The sequence below is a fragment of the Galeopterus variegatus genome, unplaced genomic scaffold, assembly GCF_000696425.1.
Source record: "Galeopterus variegatus unplaced genomic scaffold, G_variegatus-3.0.2 Scaffold1384, whole genome shotgun sequence".
Taxonomy (NCBI): Eukaryota; Metazoa; Chordata; class Mammalia; order Dermoptera; family Cynocephalidae; genus Galeopterus; species Galeopterus variegatus.
The window spans coordinates 192,046-217,363 of record NW_007727495.1 but is presented as its reverse complement, the minus strand read 5'-3'; the positions used below and the strand labels follow the sequence as shown (position 1 = coordinate 217,363).

General features: G+C 36.4%; 2 protein-coding genes across 5 annotated transcripts in view; one reads left to right on the top strand and one right to left on the bottom strand.

Moving 5' to 3' along the window:
* Nucleotides 1–1,721: 1,721 nt before the first annotated feature.
* On the top strand, nt 1,722–11,244 carry YARS2 (tyrosyl-tRNA synthetase 2, mitochondrial). The gene is made up of 5 exons (XM_008576646.1): nt 1,722–2,565; nt 3,406–3,573; nt 6,975–7,130; nt 7,431–7,601; nt 9,893–11,244. The coding sequence occupies exons 1-5, from the start codon at nt 1,784–1,786 to the stop codon at nt 10,050–10,052; spliced, it is 1,437 nt and encodes a 478-aa protein (XP_008574868.1). The 5' UTR covers nt 1,722–1,783; the 3' UTR covers nt 10,053–11,244.
* Nucleotides 11,245–11,357: 113 nt separating this feature from the next.
* Nucleotides 11,358–25,318, bottom strand: part of DNM1L (dynamin 1-like) — a 58,072-nt gene continuing 44,111 nt past the window's right edge. For 2 of the 4 annotated variants that reach the window (XM_008576651.1, XM_008576647.1), the window contains 10 exons: nt 23,536–23,656; nt 23,077–23,232; nt 22,751–22,840; nt 21,158–21,250; nt 18,496–18,552; nt 17,752–17,829; nt 15,447–15,623; nt 15,179–15,288; nt 13,532–13,691; nt 11,358–13,267 (listed from right to left, as the gene is read on the bottom strand). In XM_008576651.1, the coding sequence (XP_008574873.1) occupies nt 13,211–13,267; nt 13,532–13,691; nt 15,179–15,288; nt 15,447–15,623; nt 17,752–17,829; nt 18,496–18,552; nt 21,158–21,250; nt 22,751–22,840; nt 23,077–23,232; nt 23,536–23,656 (1,099 nt within the window). In that variant the 3' untranslated portion in view covers nt 11,358–13,210. The remainder of the gene's footprint in view (nt 13,268–13,531; nt 13,692–15,178; nt 15,289–15,446; nt 15,624–17,751; nt 17,830–18,495; nt 18,553–21,157; nt 21,251–22,750; nt 22,841–23,076; nt 23,233–23,535; nt 23,657–25,318) is intronic. The other 2 variants (XM_008576648.1, XM_008576649.1) reach the window with 1 other exon arrangement.

Sequence of the window (25,318 nt, the reverse complement as noted above, 5' to 3'; positions counted from 1 at the left end):
AATTAAAATAATATTTCATATCATTAAATGACTTTATAAAGTTAAGGAATGGAAAGGTCCTGTAGGGAATAGTTTGGGGCATGGCCCGGACCCCTGCACCAGGACCAAGGCACTCAATCTCCCAGCTGCTGGGAGTGTTGGTTGCTGATGGCTTCCAGGTGAGGCCCTTTTTGCACATCTCCCTCTGCAAAAAGCCTTGCCCATGGTCTTGCTTCCTCCCTAGGAGCATACCACATTTAATGAGTAGTCAATAAAAGGGTGTCACCGTCTGCCCCTTGCTTCAATTCAGGAAGACTCTGAAAAGAAATCCCAGCTCCAAAGCCCTTCTGGGAGTGTCCGAGGCCTCTGTTATTCAGTTTGTTCAAATTGCTCACAGTTCAACTCCCTCTGCTCAACTCTGCTTCCCTCATTCCATTACAGATGTTGTTCCCAAGAGCACACCCCAATAATCTTCCAGCACAAAAACCTCTAACTCGGAGTCCCGGGAACTGGACTTAAGACAGTTGGTTATTAAAGTGGTCCTACAAATCAGACTCTAAGATGGCATTTTGGAGCTAGATCTGCCAGCCAGCAGCCAGTGAGAACCTCATCCCTGGCAAGTGGAGTACTCAGAGCACGTGGCATGCTGTGGCGATTTGATTACTAATTTGAATCCACTTATACTAAGGTGTGTCCCGACCTGGTCACCTGTATTTAAAATAAATACATTTTTAAAAACACACAGGGCTTAAGCATTTAATTTATTGAATTTTTCTCTCTCTGTTGCTCGGACACGACTGCCACCTCCTGGAGAAGCTAATGAATGCACTTGGGGAATCCGTATTACGAAATTGCGTCTCAACGCCAACTCCGTCTCTCTCCATGAGGTTAAACCAATTCCTAACCCTTCCCAACCTCTGGACAGGGTTTTGCATAGAACCAAGACTTCAAAGAACTTGCGCATCACAATCTTTTTTTTTTTTTTTTTGTCTTTTTTGTCTTTTTCCGGGTATAACTTCGTATAATGTATGCTATACGAAGTTATTACGTGGTCTCATTCTTTTTTTCATTTTAGAGAATTCTTTCCCACCTCAGTCTAAAATATGTATACTTTTGTTTCTGGTTTTACTAATATTTCATAACCACAGTTTTAATGGCTGCAAAATATACCAGAAGGGGTTATACCACAAGTTATTTAATCAGGCCTCTATCTTTAGATATTTAATTTTTTTCAACAGTTTGCTATTTAAAATAATTATCTGATATGCGTCCTTGTTTCTGTCTTTTCTCATATTTCATATAATCAAGCCTCAAATAAACATCTTATTCATATTGCCATACTGGTATCGTCTTACTAATTTTAGTGGGAGCGCCGCCGCGCTTCCCAAGCGGCGCACCATCCAGTGCGCCACCGGGCCGGCCCTCATCACAATCTTTTTAAGTGAAAATTAAACTAAGCTAATATTTGGAGAGCGCTGTGTGCCAAGTGCTTTAATTCTTAATGCTCGCAACAGCCCTATGAGGTAGGAGCTATTACCATAAAAATAGCCACATCGCAAATAAGGAAATTAAGTTTTAGGGAAGTTAAGGTGACTGGGCCCTGAAGCTGAACCGCCACTTGGCGGGAACCATGGTGATCGTCCAGAACGCAAACTCCGGAACTAAGTAAAAGCCTCACGCTCTACCCGGGCATGCGCAGAGAAACACTGACGCGCCCTCCCCGGGAGGGGCAGAAGGCGGGTACTGGGGGGGTGTGGCGGGGAGAGAGCCAAGATCCCAGCATTCCCTTCGTGCCGCCACCAAGATGGCGGCGCCCACGTTGCGGTACCTTTTCAGAGGCCGGTGGTCTCGTACCCCAGGCCCGTCAGCAAACTTGCCCCTGGGCCTGCGTAAGGCCCACTCGGGCGCTCAGGGGTTACTAGCGGCGCAGAAGGCTCGGGGTCTGTTCAAGGAGTTCTTCCCGGAAAGAGGTACGAAGGTGGAACTCCCGGAGCTCTTCAACCGTGGCATGGCGGGCAGCTTTCCGCAGACCATATACTGCGGCTTCGACGCCACGGCCGACTCGCTTCACGTGGGGCATCTGCTGGCACTGCTGGGTCTGTTTCATTTCCAGCGAGCGGGTCACAATGTGATCGCTCTGGTGGGAGGTGCCACGGCGCGCCTGGGAGACCCGAGCGGCCGTACCAAGGAGCGCGAGGCGCTGGACGCAGAGCGCGTGCGAGCCAACGCCAGCGCCCTGCGCCGAGGCCTCGAGGCCTTGGCGGCTAATCACCAGCAGCTCTTTACTGACGGGCGGACCTGGGGCAGCTTCACCGTGCTGGATAACTCGGCCTGGTACCAGAAGCAGCACCTGGTGGACTACCTGGCGGCCGTGGGCGCTCACTTCCGCATGGGCACGCTGCTGAGCCGGCAGAGCGTGCAAACGCGGCTCAAAAGCCCGGAAGGCATGAGCTTAGCCGAGTTCTTTTACCAGGTGCTCCAGGCCTATGACTTCTATTACCTGTTCCAGCGTTATGGATGCCGGGTCCAGCTGGGCGGGTCTGATCAGCTGGGCAACATCATGTCTGGATACGAGTTCATAAACAAGTAAGCACTTTTAGACCTGGGTAAATCCTGGGGACAAATAATGTACACACACTAGTCGCCTGGTGTTCACTGTTAGGATTGTGGTATGCTGCCCTTCATGCAGGCTCTTGTTGCTTTTAGCCTCATTAAGGGTCTATAATGGTGTTCATAACACCGGCTGGTGAGAACTAGAAGGCCGAATTAAGGGTATTAAGAGTAAAGAGCATATTGTAGAGGTCTGCAGCAAGTAGACCCCTGGTCAAGAGTCGGTGTGCCTGTTTTGCTTCCCTTAAGTCGCCTTCTCTCTGTTTCTAACTTGAGAAACTGCTTTTATTTATAGTGAAACGCGACTGGGTCTCTGAGTAGCCTTTGCTTTAGTTCTGCACCTTTATTGAAACTAGTGTTAATCCTTGGTTGGCATCTCAAAAAAAAATGTTTCGTCTTCAAATATTTAACAAGTCATGTAGATTTTTAATGGCAATTTCCCGAGGGAGGTGAAGTACTGGTTTAGCCCGTGTGCTACGGACAAAAACTCATTTAAAAATCCCTTTAAAACATGCCCTGTAGTGTCTCTTCCTGGCTCCCCCTTCACCCAATTTTCTCTCCTCTTCCCACCCAGCCTTTCACAATTTCTAGTCCCTAGTTATGCAGTGCTCCCCCTGAGCTTGCCCAGAGCCACTCGTGCAACTGCAGATCAGAATGACAAATTCGAAAACGGCCCATATGAGGGTCAAGAATCCAGATTTAGGAGGTCAAGGAAGTTTTCTTGGAGCAGGTAACCAACTGAAATCTGAAAGGTGAATAGTGGAACCTACCACCAGTGTGGTAGAAGCACATAATGAAGTTCTTCTTTGTGCATAGGTTAACTGGAGAAGACGTATTTGGGATCACCGTCCCTCTAATTACAAGTACAACTGGAGCAAAGTTAGGAAAGTCTGCTGGTAATGCTGTCTGGCTAAACAGAGATAAGACATCTCCATTTGAATTGTATCAATTCTTTGTCAGGCAGCAGGATGATTCTGTGGAAAGGTAAGTTCCTAATAGTGGGCTGAGAAAAATTAACGTCAGAAGCTTGTGATGTAATTTTAGCCCTCTAATCTCTATGTACTCTTTATAGTTTTTTGGTTTTGTTTTTACTTAGATTCTATTTAAGGTATAAACCATTAGATCACAGAACACTGCAATTTTAACTGTGCTCTAAAGTTAAATACTTTTGTTGGCTAAAGCAGAAAACCCAGTAGTTGACTAGAAAACTTAGAGCCAAGTTTGTGATCTATATCTAGCAAGTTCTGAGGATTTTATCCCTTGTCTATTCTAGTTTTTTCACAACTTTTATCTTAAACTTGACTACCTTCATTTTCCCTTTGTCTCTTTTCTCTCAAAAATATGATTTCTTTTCCTTAATGTAGCATAAAACACCTTTTTTTTTTTTCCCCTTTTTTTTTTTGTCTTTTTTACTGACCGGTAACGGGATCGCAACCCTCGGTGTTGCGCCCGCACCGTGCTCAGCCAGTGAGCGGGAACCGGTCTCCACATGGGATCCGACCCTCGGTGGGAGCACTGCTGCACTCCCAAGCGGCGCACTCTCCAGTGCGCCACTGGGCCAGCCCCATAAAACACCTTTTAAAGATCTTTTTAAAAAATGGTTTTCTCATTAATTCACATTGCCCTAGAGTATTGGAAGAATATAAATAATGAGAAAACAAATAAATACACTTGCAACAAAGAGAAAGTGGAAAAAAAATTTTTTGCTACTGTATCACCAAAATAATCTAGGACTACTTTAAAATTTTAAAAATATATGACTTTCCTGCAGAACATTAAAAAGCACTGTTGAGCAAAATAAAGACAACCTACGTAAATGGAGAGTTATACTATATTCATAGTATAGAAAGATATCAGTTCTTTTTTTTTTTTTTTCCCCCTCCCTTTTTGTCTTTTTTCGTGACCTGCAACGGATCGCAACCCTCAGTGTCGCGCCTGTACCGGACCGGGACTGGCTACGGGATCGCAACCCTCGGTGTTGCTCCCGCACCTCGCTCAGCCAGTGAGCGGCCGGTCTGTATGTGGGATCCGAATCCTCGGCGGGAGCGCCACCGTGCTTCCCAAGCGGCGCACTGTAGCAGTGCGCCACCGGGCCGGCCCAGAAAGATATCAGTTCTTAATTAGATCCATATATTCAGTGCAATCTCAATCATGTCGAACAGGCTTTTTTTGTGAAACTTGACAAACACAAAGATTTACATGGAAATAAGATTTACTTGGCAAATCTAAGACTGGCCATGATATTTTTGAAGAACAGTGGAAGATATGCCTTATTACAAAATTATAGTAATTATAGATTTATTCCTAGCATGCTTGATGGTACAGTCCTAGTGTTTTGATATATCAAGAACTGATATATTTTTTTTTTTAATTTTATTTTCTATTTGGTTCTAGTGTGCAGAAATACAATATCTATTTGTTGACTTTGTGTCTAGCAATCCTGCCAACTCACTTATTAATTCTAGTAATAACCATTAGGTTTAAAGTAAAGTTTAAGTGTAAGATTAAGTAAGGAGACCAGTGGAACAGATAGAGAATCCAGACAGACTCTGGCATATATGGTCACCTTCCCTGACAAAGGTGGCACTGCAAATTGGTAAGGCAGTCTTTTCAATAAATATTGCTTGGGTAATTAGATGTCTTTGTTGGGCGGAAAATGAAACTTAACCTTACGCTGTACACAAAAGTCAATTCCAGGTAGATTATAAACCTAAATCTATAACAAAAGACAAAACAGTAAAGCTTTTAGACAATAGATAAATAGGGAAATATCTTTATGACTTTGGAATAGGGAAAGATTCTTTAATGGGGCACAAAAGTAAAAAACTGATAAATTAGACCAAATTAAAATTTCGATCTACTATTCATCAAAACTCACCATTAAGAGTGGGAGAAGAATGCTCACTTTAGCAGGACATATACTAAAATTGGAATGATACAGAGAAGATGAGCATGGCCCCTATGCAAGGATGACACACAAATTTGTGAAGCATTCCATACTAAAAAAAAAAAGAGTGGGAGAAAATATTTTTAATACATGTACCTAACTGATAGAGAGCTTGAGTTCAAATTACTGAGTTTCTCTAAGCCCATGACAAAAAGACAACCCAGCAGAAAAATGGAAAGAGACTTGAACAGACATGTCACAAAGATTCTATCCAAAGGCCAAAAATATATGAAAAGGTGCTTAGCCTTAAGAATAAGAAAAATGCAAGATAAAGGCACAGTGAGATACCACTATAGAACTTACACAAACAAAAGAATCGGCAGTACCTAGTGTTGGTGAGAATGTTCCAAAGTGGTGGAAGGGTAAATTTGTAGTACCACTTTGGAAAAATATTTGGCAGCACCTACTAAAGCTGAATATGCACATAACCCATGATCCAGCAATTCTGTCCTGGGTACCTACCCAACAGAAATTAGTGCATGTGTGCATGAAGAGAAAAATATGGGATATTCATAGCAGCATTATTAGCAATTATCCAAAAGTAGAAACGACACGTCTACAGTAGAAATAAATACATCCATACATTATGGGATATTCGTAGCATGGAATGCTGTACACACAACATCATGGATGAGTCTCCTAAATATATTGATATGCCACAGTAGCCAAACACAAAAATATATTCTGTATGATTCTGTTTATAGAAAGTCATAAAGATAGGCCAACAGGCAAAACTAAGTGATGCTTTTTAGGGAGACATACCGAGATGTTATAAGTGTAAAGAAAAACAAGGAAGTGATTTCCATGAAAAACAGAATAGTGGTTAACGTGGAGGGGGTATGGGAGTGTGTGACGTATTTGGGCTTCCTTGGGTAGGGGCAATGTTGTATTTCTTAATCAAAGTGATAGTTACGTAAATCTTTGCTTTATAATTCATTAAGCTATATCTTTGTGATTAACATACTTTTTTCTGTGTGTTATATTTCACCAAAGAAAATGTTTAAAAGGAGGATACATACAAAATGATGTTATTTATGTCAATTCTTAAATTACAGAGTACTTTGTATTTACGGGTATGTACACATAAAATACAAAAACATACTTGGAAAGGGAGTACACAAATTGAGTGGTTATCTTTGGTGGCAGGGAAGGGAATGTGATGGGGCTAGAGCCTTCATCATATCTACACTATTTTATTCCTTTTAAGGAGGAGGGATCAAAAACAAAGATTGGAAAATAGTAACATCTTCAGTCTGGGTGGTGCGTGTGCATGGGTGGGTGTCTGTTATATTATTTTCAGTACATTTCTGCATGTTATGTTTCATATTTAAAATTTTTTTAAAAATTTAAAAGTAAACAGGATATTCTTTAAAGGGTAAGGGAGCTAGAAGTAAAAATGAGGTGATATAAATGTAACACTTTATTTTTTATCCCAAAGGTACCTGAAGCTCTTCACTTTTCTGCCCATTCCAGAGATTGACCACATTATGCAGCTGCACATCAAAGAGCCAGAAAAGCGAGGTCCTCAGAAACGACTTGCTGCAGAAGTAACAAAGCTTGTTCATGGACGAGAAGGACTGGATTCTGCTAAAAGGTTGCCTTTTAGAGTAACCAACAATTGATAAAGTTATTTAGTTGATAGACTAGAGAAGATTAGGTTGTCATTTACCAGTGACAGGGATTATCAGTATTTGACTTAAGTACTTTAAAATAGCCCATTAATTGGAAAAAAAGATTATCTTGAATTGTGTTTGTGAATTATACAAGATAGATGTTGCTGTTTCAAAAACTTTAGTCTGAAATATAATGGGCACTCCATAATTGGTTAATGGGTATTAGAACATGTATTTCAATAAGCACTTGTATGATGTGGCTCTTACAATATGTTTTTCAGGTGTACACATGCCCTTTATCATAGTAGCATAGATGCACTGGAGGTCATGTCTGATCAAGAGTTAAAAGAGTTGTTTAAAGAAGCTTCATTTTCAGAATTAGTTCTTGACCCTGGAACAAACGTCCTTGATACATGCCGCAAAGCAAATGCCATTCCAGATGGTCCCCGAGGGTAAGATTATTTAACTTTTAGGTTCACAGTTAATTCACCATTAAATGTTACAATTCACAGTATGTGTTTCCAGAGAGGGTGTTTTTCTGATAATGCTTTAATGGCATCTCATTTCTTGTAGAAGTTAGGTTAGTCCAAGAATAAAGTGAAAAGAGTACTTATGTTGAAAATACCTTAAATTTTCTGTATGGCACAGTACTCTTATATTGTCTCTTATTAAGTCTAATCCAATCAGTTTTTCCTTCAGCACTGGAATAGTCTTGAGTTTGAGGGACCACATTGTTTAGTACATACACTGGGATCAGTCAGCTCAGGGATACGGTCATAATTTGAGAAGGTCTTAAGGACCTAAGTGAACAGCTTCACACAACCCCTCTCATACTCAGTCTGTATCCTCTTTATTTGGAGGGGATAGGTGGGTTACCGAACCTACTTAAAATATTAGTTGAATTTCTGAAAATGAAATGAGCATATAACTTCAGAAGACTTATTATAAACAACATAATGTTCCTCTTAGGAATTGCATTTTTCTTATTCAGGAACTGAGTAGAATATTTTAATTCCTGTTATGGGGTACTATTAGGGAATAAGGTGTTCCACACAATGTAATTTAGCATATAGGTATAGTTGACGTTTATCCATTTTTAAATGAACAGTGAGATGTAGAATGAAAAGCACTTGTTAGCCAGAAGACCCTGCGTGCCTCATCTATAGGAGTTTGAGCATAAGTCAAATAGACCATGACCATGATTATGAATGACACTTGTTACAGTTGCTGTTTTCTTTCAATTATTTGGGATCATTTTCCTCTATCCTAAAGAGCCCTAGATTATTCTGTATAAAGAATCTATTGTCTCCTTTTGCATCACTGCCACTCCATCTTATTAATTCCCTAATGTGGTAGTTTATTTAATATACACTGAATTTGAGGGTGGTGTCATACCCTTCCCTACGGTGAGTGAGTCACTGATTCTAAGAATTTTCCTCACTGGAAGCATTTTATATTTTCTTTTGAACCTTCCTATGGTGTATTTGTTGATACTGGAAGTTTTATCACTAAAGATTACACCATATCTGATTTAGCTGGGTTTCTAAGTAATACTGGTTGTATTTTTTATATTGTATTAGCTAAATAGGGTTGGTCTGTACATTTAAACAAAAGGTACAACATGATCTGGAAACTGTAGCAAACATCCTAAAATATTTCCTAAAAGAAAGAAGTCTGTCTTTAAATAGAAAATCTTTTACTGTTGAATTTTTTAAAACTATGTATAATAGTTCCTTCATTTTATTTGGTAACATGCATATAAGAGAAAATCAACATTTGCCTTTCACAAGGACTTCCAAGGCTTTTCATGCTCTCGCCCTCCTTTCTTCTCAAATCTCACCTCTTTCTAGCTACTCCATGTTTCCTTGCCCTGTGGTAAAGGTAACTGCTACTCACTCTTCCAGGCAGTTTACATGTCTCTTCATTCAGGAAAATTTCCAGCCTCCACCCAATCAGTGTTCTCCTAGAGCAACTTCTTCTAGTTCTTACGCACTTAATCACAGTGTGTTGTCATTATTCACTTAATCTCTCTGCTAGTTTGCAGTACTATTTATATTTAGCACATTGTATGAGTTCTGTAAATGTTTCTTGAATAAATTAGATGATAAATAACTTCGATAAAGCCTATTTACTTTGCATGTGCCATCAAAAATTTTGGATGGTAATCTAGAAATTAGATCAGCTACTGATTTTCTATTTCTGCTATCAGCCAATTAAAATTTTTTTTTTTCCTTTTAACGAACAATTTGCTATTATGTGCATAGTCTCAGAATCTAATTTGCAGGAGTCATCTAGTTTCATCGGCAAGTTTCCTAAAGGTTTCTGTAGATAACACTATAGTTATGACTTTTCTAATGGATAGCTTACTAAAAGCAGCATTGTTCTCTTATTTTTGTAAGTTTCTTTTCTGTGACTTTATTTCCAAGGTCAGGGGAACTTTCCAGAAAGTGCCTCCATTATTCACTTAATTTTTGAAACCACTATCAACTGAATAGTTCTATCAAGAGCTTGAGATATCCCAGCTCTTTTTCTCCAGCATACAAGAAACCTATTATTACCCTTTAGCTGCTCCTTTAGAAGAGCATTAAAGAGAGGCAGAATCAAATAGAGTGAACATGAAGGTAACAGTCCAGTGCTAAATAGTTTCAATTGGAGAGCCTCTGAAATTTAAGTGAAATAATCTTTTGGGGAGAAGGTCAACAGTGATTGGATCTCTCTAGTTACTAAACATTTCTATTTTTAGGTATCGGATGATAACAGACGGTGGAGTCAGTATAAATCACAGACAAGTAACAAATCCTGAGAGTGTTTTAGTTGTCGGACAACATATTCTCAAGAATGGACTTTCTTTACTTAAAATAGGAAAAAAGAATTTCTATGTTATAAAATGGCTTCAGTTATGATGAAAAATTCTTCTGGTTATTCAAACAAACTTATCCATCATTCATTCTCAAGACAAATGAAAGGTTGGTTCCAAAACTTATGCTTTCGCTTATGCAAATAAGAAAAACGGAGAATGGAGTATACACTAGCCCTCACAGTGTGAGTAATTTCATTATTTTTATGGGTTGGTTAATAAATAAGGTGTTTGTTTAACGAGGGGATATTTTATTTCCTGACCCACAAACACTAAGGACTACATAGAGAAAACTGATTTCTCTTTAAAAGATTTTTTTTTTTTTAAATTATACTACGTGAAAGAAATAAATGCTTTCTTTCCTGTCCTACCCTTCTTGCTCTCCTTTTTGAAGTGATGAGGAAGAATAAAAAAGGTGTAGTATAAGGAATTGTCGATACTTTTATATCAGGCATGCAGCTCTGATCTCACTAGTGTTATACAGTTTTTATAAAACCGCAGCACATCTACTGTTCACATTATAAATGGGAAATCTAGTATTGCAAACCTGTAAATTTCTGATTGTTTTTTTCTCCTTAAAAAGGAGAAAAGTTTAGATGAGGACTTACTTGGCATTAGAAATTATAGCAAGAAATAGTATTTTTTTAAAGAAAAGAAATCAGTACTTGACTTTTCAGAAAGTTTCTATTTCAATTTTCCACTGCCTTGCCTGTGTTTCAGTATAATTCTATTTATTCACAGCCTTCTTTTGTCAGTGGATTCTGAAGGTAGCAATATTTTATAAATTCAGAAACTTTTAAATTAGTTTTAAGTTTCAACTTCTGTTCTCAAGCAGATTGCATCTTGAGGTAAACTGAAAAGTTAAGTAACCAAAGAAACAAAATAGAGGCATATATTGCACCAAATATGCAATCATATGAGAATATCAAAAGGTATCCAGGTAAGGTAAGTTCTCAAGTCAAACTTAAAGCATTTGGAATCAAGACTGAGTTCAGCTCTGCATATATTAGGCAACCTAATTCTCCAGAACTGTTTCCACGTCCAAAAAACCATTTCCCTGATGGATCTCTTCTGAAGATCTTACAGGCAGCCAAGCATGATGTTAGTGTTCAGATTCTAGCCATTTACTACCTAGATTACTTGGAGCAAGTCACTGTCTTCATATGCAAAGATGGAGATACCTTGGTGAAATGTGAGAATCTAATAAAAAAAGAAGCCATAAAACGCTTGGTACAGTATAAGTTGTACTGTTTTGTTCCAAAGTAGATTTAGGTGTTAAAAAGCACAGTTTATCTAAGCTTTTCTCTGGGACAAAAGTTTGGAAGAATTCATTTATTGACAAGCTTTAATATCATTTCATACCAGCAATTTTATTTACACAGCAAGAACATACAAGTATCTATTATAAATGTCAGAGATCATGTCTACATTTCAGAACTTCACTCAATTTAAGGACAAACAAATGGAAGTTTTTTCTCTTGCCATAAGTTTCTTGCTTCTGTTTTTCTTTGTACAAAGTGTGTAGTACTAGCAGGTACATTACTATAGCATGTCTCTAAAGCCAGCATTTTCAATTTGAAATGTTTGATGTGCTGGAGAAAGAACCACTGTAAGTTTTGGGGGGTTTTTTTCCCCTTACAAATTTAAAAGGTTACGTTGGTAGTCATTTGATCTACTATCTGAAAAAAGTAAATCATGGATGGTTCTAATTTCAAAACTGATGTTCATGATGCAGAGTGATTTTTAAGTGTGCTAACAAACATTTTGGTAGTGTGTATTCTGTCAATATGGTACTATTAACAGATTCAAAGTAGTACCATATCAAACTGATTTTGGGTTTTTTATGTTTGGGACCAGTCACTGAACCTATTGTTTCTTAGTAAATGGGTATGTACCATAAGCTAAAGTTAACATTCATATTTTCCCTGCCAACAGTCCTTCATAAACATCTGGTCATAACCTGAAAAGAAATTTTATAATATCTGCAATGTATAATTTCCTTAATGTGTTATCTGCTAGAGAGAGATGGAGCTAGATGTTTAAGGATATCTACCCTTATCTTACAATTTATAATATAGTAGTTCATACCAAGAATCACCTGGGGAATTTTAATAAAATATGTATGCGTTTTAAACCTCACCCCCACCTCCTGAATGCAGCTTAACAGCTGTAAGCCTTTAGGAGTGTGTATCCAGATGTTTTTTCTTCAAATAATAAACTTCCACCAGTATTTTCATACTATTCTACTGTATTTTGTTGGTATGAAGCAAAAGTAGCTGTTACCAACTAATACAGAGAGTAGATTGGTTTTAAGTCCCACATCAAAGTGAATCTTGGAACCTGGTGTAAGTGCCCCACTTTAGAGATGTATTTTTTTTTCTCCCCACCCCCAGATGTATCTTAATGAGTACTATATTTGCAAACTAAGGGAAAATTAAGGTTACCATTGGATCCTCTAAACCTAAAAAGTACTGGCCGTCGTTACCATGTCTTACTAGATAATCAAGTCTAGATGGTTGTTTTTAATGCAGGAAATTGTAATCCAGTTTTAAGAAAGAATCAAAGCGTATTTTAAATTTTGATGCACTGAGGGCATTGTGGACCCAGAAGTGGAAGGGATATGTAACCACACAGTATCTTTGTCAACGTTACAGATCCTCTTGTGCGTTCAGGTTTCTTACACATCAAAGCAGCTCAAAAAAAAAAAAATTGAAGGACGGGTGGAATTAAAGATGTGGATTGGCGAGTTCATCACAGAGTCATGGGTGGAATATAGTGACTCTACATGAGGAAGTTGCCAACCCACATCAGTGTATATAGTACATGCATTAGTCATATGAAATGTTGTCTTGGTACTTTCTTGAAGGACTATGGCAGCAGCTTTAAGACTACTAACAGGGATTACACAGGTCATCTTATCCACAGGCAAACTTCTTTGTACAACTAGAACATTAACAGTTCATTTACAAGACACATTGAATGTATTTTATATATACTGGAAAATTTTATAAACAGCCATTTATTATTTGGATTAAATGTGTGATTTGTTCTGCAATAGAGTACACTTTTCAGTTTATAGCCAGTCTTCACATGAGCAGATTCATACCATTGCAACACACAGAAGTTCATAAATAAAATTCTACTCAAGTAGACAGTAACTAGCAAGTTTTGAGTCAAAAAAGTCTCAGTGCTATATAGTTCTCTTCACCAAAGATGAGTTTCTCGGATTTCAGCAATTATTTGGCTGGCTCCTTGTAATGCCTGCATTAAAGGAAGTAAAAAAATTAAATGCTTATTAAATTATGATATCAATCTAAATTATGTGGGGTAATTTCTCCAACTTATATGAGGTAAATTAATACTAACCATTATCTTCTCTGGAATTTAATCAAGTACCAACCAAAAAAACCTAGCTATAATATAAAGATTATATATATCCAAATATCACAAGCATTTTAAGCTATTTATATGAATGTTTATATCTACAACCCAAGTATAAAAATTCAAAAAGTTTTTCCATAATACCTTTAGCATATCAGCTGCTTCTTTCCTACGCTGTGCCATGTCCTCAGATTCAGTCAGAAGATCATCAAGTAAAGATGATTTATACAGTTGTCCTACTAACTCACTCTGAAGAGTATCTTTCACATGATTAACCAAAAAATGCATGACTGCCTTTGGCACACTACAAAACAAAACCAAATTAGGAAGTTTTGGCAAAAATTCTACTTTTAAAAATTTGGACTTAGATTGTGACCTCATAAATAATAAAGTTAAATAAGAATAGTGTATTATTTTGGATATTTCTTTAGTGGCATAATTGCCCTTCAGATTTTTGCTTTATTATAATGAAACATTAAGCCGCAATTCTTGCTGTTTTACCTTCTTTCATCTCATCTGTCATTATGTCTCATGACAAAACTCTGCAATGAGCATTACTCATACTAGCCAAAAAGTGGGGGAAACCCAAACTATCCATCAACCGATGAATTAAACAAAATATGGCATATATCCATAAAATGTAATATTATTTAGCCATAAAAAGGACTGAAGTACTGATTCATACTACAACGTGGATGAACCTTAAGAACATAATGAAGCCTGACACAAAGGCCACGTACTAGTATGACCCCACTTACAAAAAATGTCTAGGATAGGCAAATCCATACAGATGGTAGGTTAGTGTTTGCCAGGGATAGAAGGGACGGCAAATGGGAAGTCACTGCTGATGGGTACAGGGTTTTTTTAGGGGTGATATTACCCCATAAGAATTAGACGGTGGTAAGCACTGCACAACTTTGTGAATATACTAAAAATCACTGTAAAGTACACTTTAGAAACAGTGGATTTTATGGTATATGAATTAATTACATCTTTAAAAAAAAACTGTAGAGGTTGGGGACAGTGAAGGAGAAAAAAGCTAGGGCCTAAAATTTTTTCCTTTAGGCCATAGTGTAAAACACAAAGAATTATTTCTTCCACATACTACACGTTAAAAGATTCTACAGGCAAAAAGATAAATGATTCTCCAGACAATCACTGATTTCAGTATTAGACTATCTGGCTTTTTATTCCTCTGTGCAGTAAAATTTCTCTAACCAGCTAACAGATTACCACAAATTGGATAAAGAACATTTTTTTAAAAAATTAGATAACTTTACATAACCAAGTTTTTATTCTCCCTATTACTGCATGAAAATTATTTCAGAGGCAATATGAAGAAGAAGAGACATTACGCACTGGACACATGAAAAAACTTTTTGAGTCTGAATGAAAAAATATATGTATTTCTTAGGGAAAGAAACTTATTTTGATACTTTGGAGGACCAAATCAAATAATTAAAAAGGCAAGTTAGCATCACTACCCAAATTAATTAATGAACTACTAAATTAAAATTTAGAAAAAATATTTTCTTAAATGACTAAAAATGTGGTAGCCATATATTACAAAAGAATCTCATTTCTTAATAGCTTTTTTTAGCTGATACATTAGGTTCTAATCATTCTATGTAAACAGACTGTCTTGCTTTGACAGTCACCCAAAGGCTACCCAAGAGTGCATTTGATTTAGAATAAAAACTAATCTAAAATTTTTAAATAGATGTATTTTCAAAACAGATCAGGGAACTATGCAGCAGTATTAGTCTGTGATTTAAATTAAGTAATACTAACCTGTCTTGAATATTCTTTCTGACAATAAGAAAATATGATTTGATGAGTCGTTCAATAACCTCACAATCTCGCTGTTCACGGGCAGATAGTTTTCGTGCAACAGGAACTGGCTAAATGGGGTAGGGAGAAAAAAATATTACTTTTGTATCACTTTGAAATGGCAACATTTAACATTAAAAGTTAAATATGCTCTTCAAACTCTTAGTTCCTTTTGTCTCCTATTAATTTGGTCATCTTACTAGACCTAAACTAAATTCTCATGGTTTACCACATCCAGAAGATTCACAGCATGGCCTTTTTGTGGACTGGCTGGCATAATTGGAATTGGTTTTGACTTTTCTTCAGCTAATAACTCTTCAGCTTTTGAAGTTTTCAGCATTCCTCTCCAGTTGCCTGTTGTTGGTTCTTGAACACCATCTCCAACCCCACCACCTCCAGATGCAACCTGAAAAAAAACATGTACCAAAACCTATACCAACTGTATCATGTCTGACAATAACTAAACAAAGTTCATTTTCTTTGACGTTAGTCAAGAACACATATCCAAGTACCCATCTGGAGTTTCTTCTGTTCAGATATCGGGGTCAGAAACAGATGGTGGGTGGCATGTATAAGTAGAACCCTGAGCCATCTAAATAAAAGGTTCTGTTCGCAAGGCCTCGGCCAAATTAGGTCCTGATTAATTCCTTTTTTCTTCTTTATCATTTGCTGACTTTTCAAAACTTTCCATCTTCGCTCATCCCTCAAATACTAGACTGGAAAAAGTATAAGCTATCCTTAAAAACAGAAGTATTCATTAAAAACACACCCAAGGAAAAACAACTGCCATTTCAGTTTAATTTCTTCAAAGTAAACTTAAACACTATTGAACTATCATCCAAAAGTTCTATGAATTTATGTCTCTGAACTTAAGAATTTATATAGTTTAAGTCAGTTTACATTCCTAATAGTCAACAAAAATACCACAAAGTAAAAGTAACTCTTTAATAAAAGAAATAAGACTGTAATCCCTATTTTTATGCTGATAGTCATTTTAAGCTGCCTAAGATGTGGCATGTGACATAAACAAGATAGGTTCCCTTTACGTCTATACTCCTGAGAGAGGATCTGCTGGAAGAATCTAGTGCTACCATTATTCACAAGTGCTTTTGCACCATATTTTCTGGGATATTTGTTAGTCTTGACTTCTGAAAGAAAAAAATGACCATTTATGATAATGGGAAAAACAGATAATTCATCAACATTTAAAAGATGTTTTTAGATGCTCTTTAAGATCTTACAATCTGAAAATGGACTGTATAAATTTAACAGAAGAGTGTATAGCAGTTGTTTAAAAAAACAGCAGTTCTGGGTATCATTCTGGATTGAAACACTGGCCAAAATCTTTCTCTAGTATGTTAAAGTGATCTACATCTAAATATAGGCAGTATAATTATATTATACATCAATTTAAAAATGAGTAATTGTATTTTTAAATGCTTGTTAACTATACTTGAAATATATCGAATGGAATCTTCAGGAAAGTGAGCACATTCATGTGATGCCATGAGTGAAATAAAACATGCAGTGATTTTTTAGCTGGTTTTCTTAATATCTGAGCACAGTGGGCTGAGAGAAGGTAAGACATTTATAAAGTTTAATTTGAGGTTCAGAATCTTCAATATGGACAGTAAGCAAGGAAAAGAGTTACATGGCAGAAAAACTAGAAATAAGGAGGGGTCTAAATAATTTATACGTTTTTAATATTCTCCTAACAAGGTTATCAAGAATTGACAACAGTCTCAAACTCTCACAGTCTCCGTTTGTTTTGAATTTGCTTAAGCTGTTGAAGCACGTGCGAAGCTATACATTTAGGGTGACAAGTGCAAATTAATTAGAAGCATAAGAAACAGCATTAGAGGATTATCCATTAGTACTGGACAAATCTCAGAACCTTTAAAGAGAAAATGTCCCAAAGTACAATTTCCATCTCTGAAATCTTAACTCTCTACCAAAATACTAAATTCAAAACTTTATGAAAGTAACAGAAAACAGTTGGGGAAGACTATTACTGTTATTAATTAAAACAAAGTTAAAACTGTAATTAATACCACCTTACATGACTTAGATAAAAGGAACATTGAGAACATATTAAAGACAACAAGAGATGTCACTGTACAAACAGGTTCTTCAATGGTTTTGAAGACAGTGTTCCTTCCAGTGAAAACCAAAGGTTTTCCATTCTGAAGCAAGAGACTCACATTTTTAGTTTCTCTTCAGGTATCCTGAATTAACTGTTAAAAGACATGTTAAAACATCCAATTTCACAAGCAAAATTTAAATACGAATAGCCTGAAATTCAAAAACTGCAGGATAATTTCCTCTTCTTTTTTCTATATTGCAAGCAAAAGGATGTCAATGATATTTGATAAAGTATGCACTGTTATATAATTTTTCAATTTCTATTAGACTAAAATGATCTGACCTTAGCACAATATCCTATAGTAACATTCTCCTCCTATTCAGTGTTTCCAGAAGATTATGTTGCACAAAGTAAGTAGGCATGCACACTTAGATTAAGAATCAGAACAGACCTTGCCATCAGCCTCAGCAGAAGCAGCAGGGGAGGGCTCCTGGGAGGCAGGTGCCAAAGCACTTGGAACTTTAGAAGACTAAAGGCAAAAAATGCAGGTAAAAGAAATCAAGGATGCCAAAAATGTGTTCAGAAACATTCTGTGAATTTTTTTCCCTCTATAACACAATAGTAAACATGAAAAAAAAAATCATGGAAGATAAGATTGTTTATGCTGCCTTATTTCCTGTATCATTGTCACCTTTGTTAAAAGTTTGCTTCAGATGAATATCTAAAGAAAATCCAAATCCAAAAGCCTCATTTTTATTTTTGGTATTTGATACGATTCTTTTCTGGCAAAAAATTCAAGGTAACAGATTTTTATACACATTTTTATATATGCAACTATAATAGGTATATTACTGGTTATTAAGCCTCTGTTATGTACATAGTCTTCCCTCTTCAAAAACCATAAGTCATTTCTACTAATTTTACAAAGTTGATAAAGTTACTGAATTTAAAAAAAAAAAGGATCCTCGACATATAAAAGCCACCGTTAAGCATTTATTCCAGTGTATTCAAAATACTATTATCTTTAAATTACTCAGAGCCTATTTTAAACTTACATATCTTTGCCCAAACAATTAAATAGTTCCAATGGAGTGTTGAAGGGAGAAGAAGAAAAAAATTACTTCTAGAACTGAATAATATTCTGAGGCTTACCAATCCATCTTTGGGTGTTGGGAATATGCTTTAGAACATTTACCTTGTCTCGTGACACAGTTGAAGGTAATTCTCTTGCTAGCCTGTTTCTCCTTTGTTCCTATAAAACACAACCAAGCAAAACAAAAGTGATTATCAGAGTGCAGAGACATATGCCTACTAAAAAATGTTCATCTTAATTGAAAAGTGTAGAATAACTTACAGATATAATATCCTCTCACTGTTGGGACTCATGCCATAATTATATTTTAAAACAAATAAATCATTTAACCCAATGCTTCTCAATCTTTTTTCCTGCCCCAACACACCTGAGGGATACAATACAATGTCAGTAATAGTGGTTCCCTGTACCAGGGATTCCCAAATGAGGGGCAACAGACCAACATCTCTCCCTTTCCCACTAAGTTAAGAAACGTTTATTTAAACTGTCCCCACATAAAAGTGGAACATGAACTTTCAGCATGCCATGTAGAATTTGAAGCACACGGATCAAAGCCTTTAAAAATCATTCTAACCTGCACACCTTTGTGTTAAATTCAGACAACTCCCGCACACAAAACCATAACTTGAAGAAGCATCTGTGGTTAAGTTTATCCTATAGAAAATGTTCTGTTTTATCCTAAAGTAACTGCATGAAATAGTGTTGACAAATAATTGTCCTTTCTGTAAGCTGGCTAATTTAATAGACTGATCAACTGCCCACTGTTGTAATTTGCTAATATTATTAAAGTAATTATGGTACAAAGCTAAAGAAGCTATGTTAAATTCAAATCAGCATGTACTGCGTACTTCCTATACCCAAGCATCATGACAGGTGCAAGATTATGAAAATATATAAGGATGTAGATGTTAATAATCTCTCACAGGCAGCATCAAATACAGTAGGAAAGCATTTAGATTAAATAAAGTCAAAATTGCTCCTAAGTAGAACGCATTTCATGAACACTCTCAAACTTGCAAAAAGGTACAAGTTAACAAAGCTTCACAATCATGTTTTATGTGTAAGAATTTTTTTTTTTTTTACAGAAACATGACCTATTTTCCTTTTTTCATGGGAACTATCTAGTTGTAAAAAATAAAGCAGATGATAAACATATATGGATTTTAACAATCTTCAGAATAGAAAGCATGTTAAAATGTACATTTTGAAGAGTGATAACAAAGCAAAAGCTAGAGAACAGGAATTCTCACCCTAGCCTGTTACCAGCCATTTCTGACCTTGGCTGGCCCTGGGCCCCAACAGACTGTGCTTACTTGCTTTGTTCCTGGATAGGTTACCAGCTCTTTCTAAGCCTTTGTTTCCTAATTGTTAAGAACAGTATCTACTCTCATAGGGTTATGGTAAAGATTAAATGAAAATATCCACATAATGTTCTTTGGCACAGTCATTAAAACCAAAGGAATATTCATTTGTAGAAAAATACTCATCTGAAACCATATCACATATGACCTTGTCAGTATAAGTTTTCCATGAAGTTGGTCAATGTTAAAAGCTAAATCCTTAAATTAAGGAACTGTCTACTGTTAATATTTTTTTTTTTTTGACTGGTAAGGGGATCTCAACCCTCGGCACAGTGCACCGTGCTCAGCCAGTGAGCGCACCGGCCACCTCTATATAGGATCCGAACCCGTGGCCTCGGCACTACCAGCACCAGACTCTCCCGAGTGAGCCACTGGGCCAGCCCTACTGTTTATTTTTAACATAACTGTCTACTTTCTGAGTGTTTTAAGGTGCCTTACTCGTATGCATTTTGGAATTTTTTCCGATAATAGGGATCACTCCAGCTACATAGCTAAAAAAAGTATTTCCCTCTACCTGTTAAAGAGAAGGTGCTTGTTTCCTGTAACAGTGCCCAGAAAAATAAGCACTATAGGATTAGCTGTTATCATCTGTGGGCCTGAGGCTCCTCATCTGAAAAGAGTTGAAGTTGATAACCCAGAGTCCCTTCCAGTTCCTTCCTGTAACAGTGCCCAGAAAAATAAGCACTATAGGATTAGCTGTTATCATCTGTGGGCCTAAGGCTCCTCATCTGAAAAGAGTTGAAGTTGATAACCCAGAGTCCCTTCCAGTTCCCAAATTCCATGTTTACAACATTCTCTCCATCCACATGCAGACAGAGGAAATTTGGTATAGAAGTCCTCTGAGATCTTACTGGATTAGGGAGTAGCAGGAAAATTTGCTGTATGTGGATAAAAGTGGCAGAGAAAAAAACAGCATCTGGATAAATTGCTGCATCCACCAGCCTTAGCTCCATCTAAGATCTTACACAACTTGTTACTTTTACATGAAATGGAAAGAAAAGATCCATTAAATGTAGCCACCTCAGTAGTGGTGAAAAGAGTACTCTGCTTTTCCAAATTTATGAAAAGTTGGGTAATTCTCAGAATGTTTTCTTCACAGCTTTCAGAATCAAATGAAAACTATTTTAAACAAGTTACTGAAATGGAGCCAGGCAGCCCTTCAACACTAAGTCGGTGAATTCCCAGATTCTCTCTGAGTTTCAGTTTTATAAGCAGAAAGTAAGAAAAATGCCTCCAGGTGGTTTTGAGAATTTAAGAAAGCCCTCAGCATATTTCCTGGCATATAACAGGTAGTAATATGGAGCATGTCTGTTTTATAGTTATCCCATGCTAAATAAGTTTGATACAACTAAGTTACAACAGATTTTCTATCTCTGAAAAAAGACAACTTGAATTGTATTTACCTCTATATTATTGTTCATTAGCCCACAAGCGTCAGCAAAGTCAGGATGTTTTGTGTTGATATAAGCCAGTTCAATTGCCACTAAGTTATGAACCTAGAAAAAAATAAAATTAGGCTATATATAAAAATATGTCAACCTAATTTTACTTTGAGAAATTTATATATAAAACTTAATAGACAATACTGAAAAAAGTACAGGAAACTCAAGCCTAAATAAATATTCAGTAATTCTTCTCCAATTGCTAAATCTTATGCCAAATAATAATTTGCTCTAGCTTTTAAATTATTTACGTTTCAGCATCTAAAACTGCATTTTTTAGGGGGAAAAATTACATTAAGGTAGCAGGAAGTATTTTACTGTTAGAAAAAAAAGTTATCTACCTGATGCAAATTTAAGTTCCAAGGCTAAATTTATGCAACTTTGCTATGAAAACCACAGATCATCCACTATTCCATGTCAGTTTTAGTTCAATTTCAACAATGAAAAAATAGTTCATAATTAGACATAATTTAAAGATGTAACTCTGTTTGGGTAAAGGACACATTTAAAGACCTAAGGTAGTAACAGATTAGCCATAATTATGAAGCACCCAGTTAAATATGTGGTTCAAAATCCTAATGGGACAATAATCGAAAAGAAAAGTTAAAATTATCTCTCCAGCCCTCTACAGACTTTCTGAGGCTTACAGAGAGAATAAACTTAAATCCTTTACTATGCCCTCTACATTGTCCTGACAAATCTCAGGTAGCAGAAGAGCACTTATTGGTCCAGAACTAGATGAAAAGGATCTATTCAAGTGAAGTTCCAATGATTCTGTGATATCAGTGGGTAGAGTTTGAGATCAGGCTAAGTTCGGTCTTAGACATCTGAATCTGAGGGTTATCCTTACTAGGAAAACCACCAAGCATCAGCACTTACATTCTATACTTCCAAGGATGGTTTTGTACTCTTAGTAAACCTCCACTGGGGCTCACCATCCTGAGCCAAGGACTCAAATGCACTTTTAGTGACCAGAAAGAAAACAAAAAACCCAGCCAACAATTAGAGGCATAAGGGCAATTTCAAGTGCTTATCTCATATTTCTGCCACTTTCAGCATTTTTATTTTTGTGAATAGCAGCAATCCACAGAATAGTAGCAAGCAACTATGATTTTATAGTACTAGGTCATCAAACAAGCAAACACTGTTGAAGCGGCCAAATTACCCTGATGTACTTCATAATTAACATAAGAGCTTGCTAAAAAGGCTCAGTTTACTGAGGCTGAAAATAAAAGTAATTTTCCATTAAGATCAGTGGTACTATATAATAGAGCAAAGCTATTCACAACCCTCGACAATAACTCCATTCTCGTGAAAACCTGTGGCTGCAGGCTAACAATGATTAAAATATGAAGAAAAATGTACTTTATACCAGAATTACTGAAAATATTCCTTTGAAATAAGACTGAAACTCACTTGAAATTCCTCCCGATATACTGGGAAACATGCTTAAAATCTAAAGTAATCACAATGCTGTATAAAAAAGCAGCCAAACTAAAATTGAAATGTTTACTAATAGTGATTACAATGATGATCTGTGACATAGTAGCTCACCATTTCATTTGTGACAGGCAACCTTCTACGAAGAAGACAAGTCACTACTTCAACTATGGCATCATGAAGTTTAGGAAACCGTAACAATTCCTATATGTGATGAAGAAAGAAAAAAGTAACAGTCTATTTCGTCTCATGGAAAATTAACTGAAATACTGAATAGGTTTGGAAGTTACGTTTAAGAATACTATTTCAAATCGCTTTTAGATAAAGGAACTACAGATTTTAACTTTTACCCCATCTTGTACACTGCCTCCTACCCTATGAAGCCACACCTCATGTCCTTTTCTATTTAATCTGAAACCTCTTACATTTCTTTCAGTTACCTGTGTACTGTAATTGCTACAGTGCTGAATGATCCTTTGCATTTCCTCATGAACCAGTTCTACACAACGGAGGCTGGGCTCTTCTAGACGTTTGATTTGCCGCTTGACCAGTAACTCAAACGAAACCTCAGGCACAAACAAAGCAGGACGAGGACCCTGAAAAAACAAAACTTAGAACTCTTATTATAAGTACATGTAAAGTCAATTCTTCCCAAAGTTTAAAAAATAAATCACATTATCCAAAGTCAGGTTCAGATCCCAGTACCAGCCAGCTGCCCAAAAAAAAAAAAAAAAAAAAAAATCACATTTTTGGTATTTTTCATGAAAAATGCTTCTTAATTTCCAACATGAGGGCAAAATAACAAAATACAATCAATTAAAAAAATATACTATATGGGTAAAAAAAAGCTTTAACCTCATTTTAAAAAAATATAAAGTGTAAAAGTTAAACATACTCACAGTAGCATTTCTAATGGCAGTCAAAATGTCAATAGTGTTAAGGCCACCTAGTGGGTCAACAGATTCTAATGTTCTCCCAAAAGTCTCATGGAAAATATAACAAATTCTAGCACCACCACATCTGAAAGGCAATGAAGTACATGGTTTCTAGCATTACTAAAAGGTAAAGAAGCTACAAGTTAGAAGTATTTCTATCAGCTTTAAGCTCAGCTCATTTTCTGAGAAAGCCTTAGATAAACAATTATATTTAGTCCATTTCCACTTCCATGGGTTCTCAACACAAAGTCTTTATGAACTAGTTTCTCTAATCTTTTTTAATGGGAAAAGGAGTCATTTCATGAAAGATACACATATGTATTTGTATGTATAATAACTGTTCTGACATAAAACATCAGTTAACTAAGAATTGTCAACACCTTTTCTCTGCTATAGGTTTCTTCAACTAGACTACTAGCTCCTTACAAACAGGAAACAGTGCTTTATTTTTTCCAGCTAATTCACAATCTAGAGTAGAGGTCAGCAAACTTTTTCCATAAAGGGCCAGATAGTAAATATTTCAGGCTTTTCAGGCCATACAGTCTCTCTGTTACAGCTACTTAACTCTGCCATTAAACACAAAAGCAGCCATAGGCAATTTGTAAACAAATAAGCATAAGCTGTGTTCCAATAAAACTTATGCACACCGAAATTTGAATTTCATATAATTTTCACATGTCATGAAATAGTTTTCTTTGAATTTTTTTTCAATTTTACATTTAAAATTTTTTATATTTACAATGTAAAATCATTCTTAACTGGTGGGCTATTGTCTACCTAACTCCTGCTTAAGACAAATTAAATTTCTTGACCTAGGTACTGGGCACCTTGTACTTCTTCTCTTGTTTAACGACTAGAAACCTTGGTATTATCTTTTATTTTTTGATTCAAGTCCAGTTGAATTCCACAAATACCTTTATAATGTCTTCCCAAATCATCCTTTCCCTCTCTGTTTTCATCATTATTCTATACTTTTTTATAGTAGCTCAGGCAAAAGGTACTAGTCTAACATTATCCTAACTGAAATAAGCTAAGCACAAAAAGAAAAATATTGTATGAATCTACTTATATGAAATATCTAGAATAGGCAAATTCATAGAGACTAAGTAAATTAGAGGTTGCCAGGGGTTGGGGAGAGAGAAACAGGGAGTAATTGCTTAATAGGTAGAAAATGTCTGCTGAGGTGATAAAAAGTTTTGGAAATAGATACTAGTAATGGTTGCACAACATTGTGAATGTCATTAATGCCACTTAAAGATATGTAATACAGGCATCTATATATTTTATAAATGCATAGAAAATTGTCTAAGTCAATGCCAAACTTAGCAAGAATTATCTCAGGTTGGTGAAATTAAGGGTAATTTTGTTTTTATGTTTTATTTTTACTTATCTGCATTTTTTAATCTTTCATGAATAGTTATACTGTGTGTATTAAAGAAACAACATTTAAAAAGTTAAATTAATGGGCCGGCCCGGTGGCGCACTGCTACAGTGCACCGCTTGGGAAGTGCGGCGGCGCTCCCGCCAAGGGTTCGGATCCCACATACAGACCGGCCGCTCACTGGCTGAGCGAGGAGCGGGGGCAACACCGAGGGTTGCGATCCCGTAGCCAGTCCCGGTCCGGTACGGGCACAACACTGAGGGTTGCGATCCATTGCCGGTCACGAAAAAAGACAAAAAAAAAAAAAAAAAAGTTAAATTAAGAAATATTTTTAAAAGCTTATCCATTAAAATATTATTTTAAAAA